Genomic DNA, 10,264 nt, shown 5'->3' with positions numbered 1-10,264 from the left:
TCATGACCTCCAGTGTCTGAAGGAGGACAATGGCTTCTCTTTTTCTGCTTTGGTGTAACTACACATCACTTTAAAGAGTCTTGGGTCTGTCACATCCGTTTGCAGTGGATGAATGTAATTACAAAACATTCAGATAAAAATAGTGCGAAATAATTATTTGTTTATCTTTTTTTTTCAATTAAAACAAGGAAATGTCTGAAACATAATTGCATTGGAACAAATTTCTCTTCAAACTATTATAATGTAAAAGATATGAGATTCAGAGCTTCCCCTGTTATTGCAGTATAGTAATGTTTTTTGCTTTTTTAAATGTTCAAGGCTGTGTTCTGTGTTTTACCAAGCTGTGAGACAAATTTCCCCTTGAAGACAATGAAGTTGATATATTAAAATAAAAATGGATTATCAACCTCATCATGGGAATGATGCTTCTGTGAACAAATGTGATATATTACATCCCAAAAACAGAATATCAGCAACCTCTGTGTTTTAGTAATCTGACCAAATCAAGGACATACCAGAGAGTGATTAATGGCAGCATAACCTGTAACATTTAAATCCTGTGATCATAAAATAAAAAAAGATCATGTATTTAAATCAACACACATCAACCTTTATCCTTTTTGAAATGAGTATTTTATTGTTTTTATTTTTGTATAAAAAACTTTTTGTCCACTTTAGGCAACAGTTAGCATGAGAGTAGTTCTCACAGCTTTTTAGATGAAGTCAAAACTTGTCAGTCTTTTCAACAATCACACACCCCATTCACACAGAGAAACACACAATCACATAGTGTACTGGAGTTAATTTGATGCAGTGGTCCCAAACCTTAGTCTATTAATAGAAAGCCAAGGACAAAGGCTCAACAATAGGCAGCTTGTAATCATCATCACTTCAAAGATGGTACTATTGCAAGGCAAAGTCACGCGAACACAAAGGGCCACAATAAATCTACAGCCTCGCAAAATAACTACAGGAGACTGCTTTGTTAAAATCTGATGGATGAAAGCATCGTTTAATTAGGCTTGAAACCACTGCTTTGGTGCAACTCTTAAGCAGGTTTATATTAAGACAATAAAAAAAATTTAAAAAAAAGGCAAAGAAATACATCAGACATCTCATACACAGCAGCACGTCCTGTGTCAGGCGAGCCGTTACCAAAGGCAACAGCTGTAATTTTAGGCAACAAAACAAAGGACTGATTTTGTGTAAGAAGAGTCGGCACACTTATGCAGATCAGTATCAATCAGACGTAGCTTAAAAAAGACATTTAAAGACCAGAAAATGTTATAATACGATTGCATTTACAGACTCGACGACAGAACGACTCATTCCGTGATGGCCACATAGATGATTTGCAGTGCAGTTGCTCTATTGCGTTTCCTAACAAGACACTCTCCAACACCTTTGACTTCTTTAACGTCAGTCATCGAGAAACAGCTCCTTCTAATCACATTTCTCATGATGGTTCGGGAGAAAAAGCAGTGAATTGTAAATCTGTAACATCAGCACCTTTCAGGAATAACATATGTATCCTCACTAATATACCCTCCCCACCCGCTACACCCTTTTTCATAATACAGTACATAAACATGTACATGCACACTCAGATGCAAACACACCTTTTTCTCTAACGCAGACATACAAATGTAAAGTTGGCATACACACGGACACACACGCACACACACACACACACATACACACACACACACACACACACACATACACATACAGATTAAACATAAAATATACAAATTCAGGTTGTTGTCAATCTGTTCCATAAATTAGTAACATCACATCATCTCATATAACTACTTTCAATAGCACAGGCTGTTGTTGTTTTCTTTGACTCTTTAAATGCTGATTTCTTCATATGAAATTTCACTTGATTTCAGGATCATCTCCTCCTCATACAGAACCATCCATTAAAAGAGGATTAGGAAAAATCTATCTTCTGGCATTTCATCATGACGTGACAAGACTGGCTACAAGGCATTACAGTGTAGCAGTATGAAAAGAAATAACATTTCCTTTCACCCAACAAAATAAAAAACAAAAACAAAATAAAAACAAAGACTGTGATAACTTCAAAACCAACAGTATCTAATCCACAAAAGACACATTACTCAAAGAAATAATGTCATAGGCATTGCAACTACAGGTAAACTATTCTTTCTTTTTTTTTTTTCTTTTCTTTTTTTTTTTTTTTTTGACGAATCGACTGCATTTGCACGAGCAGCCCAAGGTGAGCAAGAGCAAACAACTAAGGCCAGTGCTAGTCTGCTGCCTTACCTTCATGTCTCAGTGCAGCAGAGCCACACTCACCGCCCATAAGTTCACAATGTGCATACAGATCAAAAAAAAAAAAAAAAAAAAAAAAAAAAAGCAGCAACCTTGAGTCGGCTCTGTCTTGCACATTGCAAATGCATATACAGTACACAAAAACAAGTATTTCCAGGATTATTAGGTCTATTTTTCAGCGGAGGATACTATCAGAGGCCTTCATTTGGCTTGACTACAGCACGGAGACTGTAATGGAAACTGAGCCAGTGAGTAGCTAAACACACCGGCTCCTTGCGCACTGCAAAAACGATTTGTGTTAGTGTTGATAGCTTTATATACCACCGAACAAAAGGCTTATGTCAGCATTCACACATTTGTGTTTTCTGTTTGCTGTGTTGTGAATTAACAAAGCACTACTTGCTGTACTTCTCATCCACAAATGACTCCTACACACAAGTGTTGTTATGTTTTTCCATTAAGGCCGCATCCATCACCCCCCAACAGAATTACGTACAATGTTGCCTTGTAACTGCACCCATATTAGTCCTGGGGAGTGACCTGTATGTGCTTTCAGCATCTCCCCTCTCCCTCATGTACTGTAATACTCAAGCTCATTCTCCACATAATTCAATGACAGTCACTACAAGAGATTGCAACCTGTAATCATCCTTGATGATAGCAGTAATAAATGTGAAATGTGTAATTTATTCATCTTAGATGAAGCTATTGTGCAAAATATCTGCAGAGAAGCTAGAATTAAACTTCAGGAGGCAGTGGATTCGCTTCTTCCTCCGAGCAGGACTCCCCTTGGCACCGCTCTTCAGGGAGGCTCTGCTGACAGCTCGAGGGCTTCTCCTCCACTACTGCCACACATTCCTCTGAGCACAGAATCACATTGGTCAAAGACTTGCCCAAACTCTGCCTGCAGGTGATCTTTTCAGGCTTTTCATCCTTCGACTCCTCTCCTCCTCCTCCTCTTCCTCCTCCTCTTCCCCCTCCTCCTCCTCCTCCTTGTTTCCCTTCCACACACTCACCTCCTCCTGCATCTTGTTCTCTCACCGAGCGCTCCTCCTGCTCAGCCTCCTCCGCTCTGGGCAGGGTCTCAAAGGCTTCAGGCTCTATGGGACTAAGCTGATAGTAGAGCAGAGAAGTGGAGTCTCTAAGGAGGTCAGAGGGGCTCTCCTCCTGGTTGTCAGTGATGCACAACACCGTGGCCCCGGTGGGGAATGGCCCCTGCAGCAGGACCTGCTCCACACCCGGCACCTCTGCCTGCTCGGGCAGCTCCCCTCCCAAAGCGCCCGGGAGAAGACAGAGAGGCTGCTCTGTGAGATCTCCAGTGCCCAGCTCCTGCTGCACCGCCTCCCCTTCAGCTTCTTCCCTCTCCCTCCTCTCCTGCTCCTCTGCGCTCTGCAGATGCAACACAGCTGTCTCGTTCTCTCGCTCCAGTATGTCCTGCTCTGCCAGGAGATCCTGAACCTCCACGACTGCCTGCACCTCGCTCTCCTCTAGCTCAGAGTCCAGGCCAGTGACAGAGGACAGGTCTGGAGAAGTAGGGCAAGTAGAAGTGGGGGAGGACACCGGGTCAGATTCAGCATATTGGTCCCCGGCCCCCTGGATGAGCATCCTCCTCTTCTCCAGGTCCAGCTTCATGATGGTGTGCAGGTAGTGAGTTCTCACACGTAGAGGGTTGAACTCGATACGACCCGCTACGTTGCCGCAGCCGTCTCTGGAGCAGCCACAAGGGAAAGACATTCGATCCACCTGGGAAGGAAAGCAGAGGTAACAATCAATTTCACTTTCTATTTTATTTCAACAGGAAGAACTCACTCATTTGCATAAGTCTTATGTAAGTTATATAAGTGTTGTTCAGCTTAGACAGATGACACAGCATATGATGAGACAAGGAGATAGAGTAAAGAAAAAGCAGAGCGACCAAGACAACACCTGGTTACTGTGATATAAGTCAGGTTGAGACGGATGTGTACTTTCAACTCGCAGGTGAAAATGTAACACATATACTGTTTATAATAAAAAACAGAAAATAACATAACAGATGGACCAGCATCAACAACACATTGAGCCTTTAATGTTGGTTAATAAATGTTAAATAGTGTTTTAATACATTTGTTTCGTTATAATTTAAATTCTATTGGAAATTCACAGACCACATATATACACATTCACACACACTACTAATTCTTATCAATATAAGGATCGTTCACTGTCAACACAGATGCACATAAACACATGCACAAAGAGGTAAAATCATTTTAATGTTGATCTGAAAAAAAAATCTATGTCTTGTCTTGAAGCTTTAGCAGTTTTATTTATTTACCTTATTTCAATGAACTGAAATAAGAGAAATTATGTATAAAAAAAAAATGATGTTGTAATAACTAATTTATTGTATCAACTGTATCAGTGCATTGATGTTAAATTCCAATAATTTCACAGCACTGACCAGTAAAAAACTGAAGTATCATGTGGAAATGCCTGATTATAATATTCAACATTTGTAAAACAAAAAAGAATTAATGATGTCTTACATATTACAACTTATTGAAATACTAAAATCTGTCATGATGACTTCTCTGCACTGTGGTTCTTTAGGTATTTCTCTTCAAGTGGAGACTTTCTGAGTGTCCACACTGGAAACTACAGTGCAGACACTGGGTTTCAGCAAATGGAAGACAGAGAGAGTGATTATGTTCAAGTCCGGGCAACTAGACTAAAACATCCAACTTTTCAAAACACATGCAATCTGTAAACCTGGCAAAACTGCAGCGAAGTTCTGCATGAGCATTTCACTATGCAACCACAGTTTAAGGTGACGCAGTGATCTGTTTACATCTTTTCAAACAGTAAGGACAGTCTCACTGGAATAACTGAATGTTTTCTTCATGGATAAACAATGCTGGCCCAGGCACTGAATCAAACTGTGATTTAGAGTTAAATCACGTCACGCCATAATTCAACAAAAATATTTGCTCACAATTTAATGACTAGGCCTTTTTTAAAGACATTTTGACAGGAGTTACTAACCTAATTTATGACAGCTCCATTATCCCAGTAAGCAATGAGCATGCAGCATGAGACTGAAGCAGCTAAAATCAATTCAGCGATCATTCATTTTATTTTTGCTTTATATTATGATTATGTGCACCTCTGCTTTTCCTACTAAGACAGATCCACTGTCTTCGGTGAAAAAGACCTATGGGAAAGTAAATGCTTACACATTCGACTTCAAATTAAAAATGATTTAAGTATGAAAAGCCAGGCGCACATTTTATTGAGCAGAGCAGACTGACTCATTCTCAGTCTCATCAAACTGCACACTGGCTCTCATCTTTCTGCACATCCACACAGACGGGCCAACAATCATTACCTGGCACTTAATGCCAGCCTGGCTGCATCCGCAGTGTCGGGGGTCACAGTACAAACGGCAGTCACAGCCACACTCCTCCCGCGAGAGGCGGATAGCCCTGAGCTCAGCTTTCTCCCGCGCATCTATGCGGGCGATGCCAGAGGCTCGCAGGAGGGCTCGGCGCCGCTTTGTAGGCAGCGGCTGAAGGAAGAAACAGTCGTCCACCTCCACCCCGTCCACATCGAGGTCCTCATCTGAGACGTCCTCCAGAGTCAGCAGGTCGGCCTGAGCGCACTCCACTGTGCCGTTCCTTGTCAGCTGTGGAGGACAGATAGTGCAGAAACTGTGAGCTGTGGACAATAAGAGACTGATTCTCTATTTCAAGTTCAAGTGGTTGGTAATTATCCTAAAGACTGATACTTCAAAAACAGATTTATCTTTGGCTTAATTCATACAGAAACTTTTCAAAGGATTATGGTAAAAAGAATATGTGATTTACATATACTTCTGCGTGTATATTTTTAGATTGTTAATACTGTTGCATTTTATGGCTGTAGCTCATCAAGATGGAGCTAGTTTTAACCGCTTCATATACATTTCACTAGATTAAGTTTTAAAGCATCATAAGATGAATCGGAGAGGTCATCATCATAATAAATGGAATGGAGAATAAACAAATGCGCTACACACATTTGTACAATGATGTTTTGGGATTTTTCGGATGAATATGGGAGAGTTTCACCTCTTTGGGCCTCAAACAGTTAACAAAACGAAACCATCTGACTTGTTTAGAGGGGAACTCAGTCTCTGGTGGAACTGTGAACAACTCATACACATCTGAAACATGACATGGGGACCCAACTAGACACTGCTTTTTTTTGTCAGGTGTCACAAAAAAAGATTAGGATTATGTCCAATCTTAAACTGAGGAAAGGATAAATGCAGGACAGAACATAACATACAGTTTTATTCAAGTTAAATACTTGACTTACTTTCCACCACTGCAAATGGAGACATGATCTGTTTTCATGTGAGAATAAAAAATAAATCTACCCTAAAGTATAAATTTACAGGACAAAGGGCTCAGTCAAAGAAATGTTTTCTACTCAATCAAAGGTATTTAACATTTTAGAATTATTACCTATTTACCTCCCACCCCCTTTAATCCACTGATGAATCCCACAGTCTTTGATGAAAAGTAAGGATTTACCTTCATCTTGCGGGCGTTGAGCTTCTCTTGGCGCAGGTGCTGGCGTAAAGTGTGCCGGTGGCTGGTTTCCTGTTCGCGTGCAAACTCGCCCAGCGTGTAGTGTCTGATGGAGGAGTGGTGGCGGGCCATGCCCAGGGAGCTGCCCCCTTGGCTGGGCACGCTGGTGAAGCCCTGCCGCCGGGGGAAGTAATACACCGTCACCACATCAAAACGTACCCGCTTCCCCCCCGGCGACGGCTTGTGCTGTCTGAGGATGGAGGTGGCTGAGGTGGGAAAGAAGAGGAGAGATTCGGAGTGCAACGTTATACATGAGTAATGACTGAAAGTGCTTTTTCTAATGAACTGTTTTGAGTTGGGTTTTAAAGTGTATTGCCTTTAATGTGTGTCTTCTGTTGTTCCTTACGGGTAAATGCAGTGCTGGAGGGGGGGTTGAGGCTGTCACAGCTGTCCGCGCTGTCACTGCTGGAGATGTCATCGTCAGAGTCCTTAGGTGTAGAGAATGGAGAGCTGTTGTCCACCTCTTCATATCTTCGTTTGAGGCTGAGGGACGAACCTGCCTCCATGGAAACTCGGTGTCTGAGGGCAGAGAGCAGCACAGATCGAGCCACACAGAACAAACTCCGCACCAGGAAACAGGCAGAGAGGATAACGTCTGTAGCGCTGTGTAACGTTTATTTACTACCTTAGAGACAAAATGTTCTTGTCAATCAGAGAGCTGGATAATTTGTGTCAAACTGTTCCATTAGCAACACTAACACCGAAACCAAGAGGTGACATCAGCTGTTTGGTCCTGTCTCCTTTCATCTGTATTCCAGCTCCATCATTTCCTCTCTCTGCCCCCCCCCCCCCCCCGCTCCCCCCATCTCACATGAAATCCTACTTTGAAATCATCAAGTCTAGAAACGTCACCATGGCAACTAGGCAAGCACGATTTATGTGCACAGCCTTGAAGCAAATGATCTCTACGGCTTCACATCCTTTTTGTTTTTCCTCTTAAGTCTGCTATAAACAGTGCAGGTGGGGGGGGGGTCAATGTAAGTGAATATGAAAGCTGTAGCTCATCAATCACATCAGCAGGAGAGGTCAAACAAGGTGAATGGAAACAGATGAATGTATGTCTTATGTTATATCATGTTCTGTCCTATAAGTCTGTGTTCAAACTGCATCTCACAAAGTTTAGTATTTTCAAGAGTCAATCCAAATAAATGAATATGCATGATGATATTTCATTATGACAGTGTGTCCATGTCCAAAACTGTGCCTTAAGCTTCTCATATTAGCATCCACTGCAGTATGAATAGGAGACGTCCCAAGGTAATTACTAGTTTATTATGCAACTCCACATCTGTATAAGGCTCATTTTACCTGGGCCGGGGGTTAACATGTCACATGATGCAGACAGCAACATATCAAATCATCATTCCCAAATGGGACAAGTCCAAATGAACCATTATCCATTTAGGTTTTTAAATTCTCAAACAGATAGGACCAATGTTTAACATTTCTGTAATACTGAACAATGCAGTTTGTCCTTTGGCTAAACTGAGAGATGATGTCACATCGAGACAAATCCTGCTCTGTGGACAGTGAATAATGAAACAACTGCTGCAGCCATAGTGATTTTACTGGGAGATGAAGACACTTTCTGTTCAAAAACTATTCAAATTTGATGGAATATGTCAAAGAAAAATTAGAAGCCAAGTTGTGTCATTAATCATTTCATGTCTCGGTGGTCGGGGAGATGCTGTAGTTGACTGTGATTGTGATGTTACAGAGCAAAATCACTGAAAACTCTCAGAGATACAGCTTTAATGTGGATTTTTCCTTTATGTTGCTATTTGGGAATGAGGTTCTCAACTATATTTAACCCCTTAAAAGGCTGTGACAAACAAGTGCAGTTTCTTAAAGGTTCAGTGCAGATACTGATGTGAACCATTTTTCCAACTGGGACTCAAATATAAATAGAGCAAATAGAGCTGAGGCTGAATTTTGATAGTAAACTCATTTCTCTTAAGAAAACCAGAGTCACCCTCCTGTTCCTTTAAGGACTTAGTTGGATTGTGGAAGGCCTCAGTGTGTTTAAAGACAACTGTGACTTGGTAGTGTATTTCCCTTCAGGGACATATGAGGTGTGGATGAGGTATTTATTTAACTGTGTGCATGCAGCAACTGACCAGACTGTGTTGGGGAAGGTTGGATGTTATCAGTCTGACAGGCAAAGGCCCTCTCTCTCTCTCTAGTATACTAGCTCTCTTCATTTTTGAAACACACACACACACACACACACACACACACACACACACACAGACACACAATGGCAAACCGCCCGGTTAATGAAATACTAAACCCTCTTACCTGGGGCAGAAACAGGGACCCTTATTCCAACCAACTCGTAGGTCGTTTCTCTTTCCAGTACGAGCTGCACATCAATCTTTCAACGCCCTGCGAGATGCTTTTTTTGTGCCAAAAACCGATTTCCCTGAACCGAGTATCCAGACTGCAACCGTGGAGCAATGCTAACCCAAAGTGATCTGGCTAAGAGCCTGCGTGATTGTCAATTTGAGACACTTATATCTGACTATATTAGGCTACTTAGGCTCCATGCTCATTGTTCTGCACAGTGAAAGATCACGCAGAAAACAGGAGCTGCCTATCAGACCTGCTGGTTTTATTTAAATGTTGCATGCCTATCTATTTAAAGGACAGACGGCAGGAAGAGGGACGTCATATGATTAGCTGCGATTTATTTCCCAACATTTTCGGAGCAACATGAATAATGTAGACAGCCGAATGTCTTATCTTCCTGATGTGAGGCTTGAAATGCTTGCAATGGAGAAATCCGCTGACATCTGTGTTCGTTTATCCTTTTTCTCACCGGGGCGGGTTCAGTCGGTCGGGCTTACTTCGCTGTCTTCTCGTATTTAACGCGAATATTGGGCCGGTTCGTCAAAACGTTGCAAATTCTCTTAAAGAGAAGACGCCTTTCTCCCCCGTTTCGCCCCGGCCCCGTTTGTTACAATGTAACAATGGAGAAAGAAATTCTTCCCTGTAGCCGTATATATACTTATTGTGACATCACAAGAATGCCTGCGCCGGAGCATGATGGGAAATGGAGTGAATTTTTTTTTCCCTTCTTTTTTCGCTTCTTTGTTCATATTGAGCAGAAACAGATGTGCCAAATTTGACATGTATCATGACACTGATGGTATTTAACATGAACCTGCATCTTAACATGTTCATGATTATTATTGGCTTGTCAAAACCTAGTTTCCATAGCAACAAAATGACTGTCTATGTTCGTAGAAAGACTCCACATCTGTCAAACAAAGAGAAAGCTGTGTGTCAAATATTAATAAAATTATTTGTCACCTGTGAACACTTTCTGAGGGACTTACAAAACATACAGGATA

At 41.5% G+C, this 10,264-nt stretch overlaps 1 protein-coding gene across 1 annotated transcript; it reads right to left on the bottom strand.

Annotated features, from left to right (window-relative positions):
* Positions 1-2,166: 2,166 nt before the first annotated feature.
* On the bottom strand, positions 2,167-10,164 carry csrnp2 (cysteine-serine-rich nuclear protein 2). Its single transcript, XM_056384061.1, has 5 exons — positions 9,210-10,164; positions 7,258-7,430; positions 6,855-7,117; positions 5,666-5,962; positions 2,167-4,041 (listed from the first exon to the last, which is right to left on the bottom strand). Exons 2-5 carry the CDS (start codon positions 7,415-7,417, stop codon positions 3,037-3,039), a joined length of 1,725 nt encoding a protein of 574 aa, XP_056240036.1. The 5' UTR covers positions 7,418-7,430; positions 9,210-10,164; the 3' UTR covers positions 2,167-3,036.
* Positions 10,165-10,264: the final 100 nt, after the last annotated feature.

The sequence above is a fragment of the Seriola aureovittata genome, chromosome 9 (genome assembly GCF_021018895.1).
Source record: "Seriola aureovittata isolate HTS-2021-v1 ecotype China chromosome 9, ASM2101889v1, whole genome shotgun sequence".
In the NCBI taxonomy this organism is placed as follows: Eukaryota; Metazoa; Chordata; class Actinopteri; order Carangiformes; family Carangidae; genus Seriola; species Seriola aureovittata.
The sequence above is the reverse complement of the archived record's forward strand: the minus strand, read 5'-3'. Positions and strand labels throughout refer to the sequence as shown.

What these genes read in the sequence shown, in the direction of transcription:
- csrnp2 (XM_056384061.1), bottom strand. Translation starts at nt 7,417, where the DNA reads ATGGAGGCAGGTTCGTCCCTCAGCCTCAAACGAAGATATGAAGAGGTG. An exon ending in CTCCAGCACTGCATTTACCC is followed by an intron (nt 7,118 to 7,257) that starts GTAAGGAACAAC and finishes TTCCCACCTCAG; the next exon opens with CCACCTCCATCCTCAGACAG. An exon ending in TCAACGCCCGCAAGATGAAG is followed by an intron (nt 5,963 to 6,854) that starts GTAAATCCTTAC and finishes TGTCCTCCACAG; the next exon opens with CTGACAAGGAACGGCACAGT.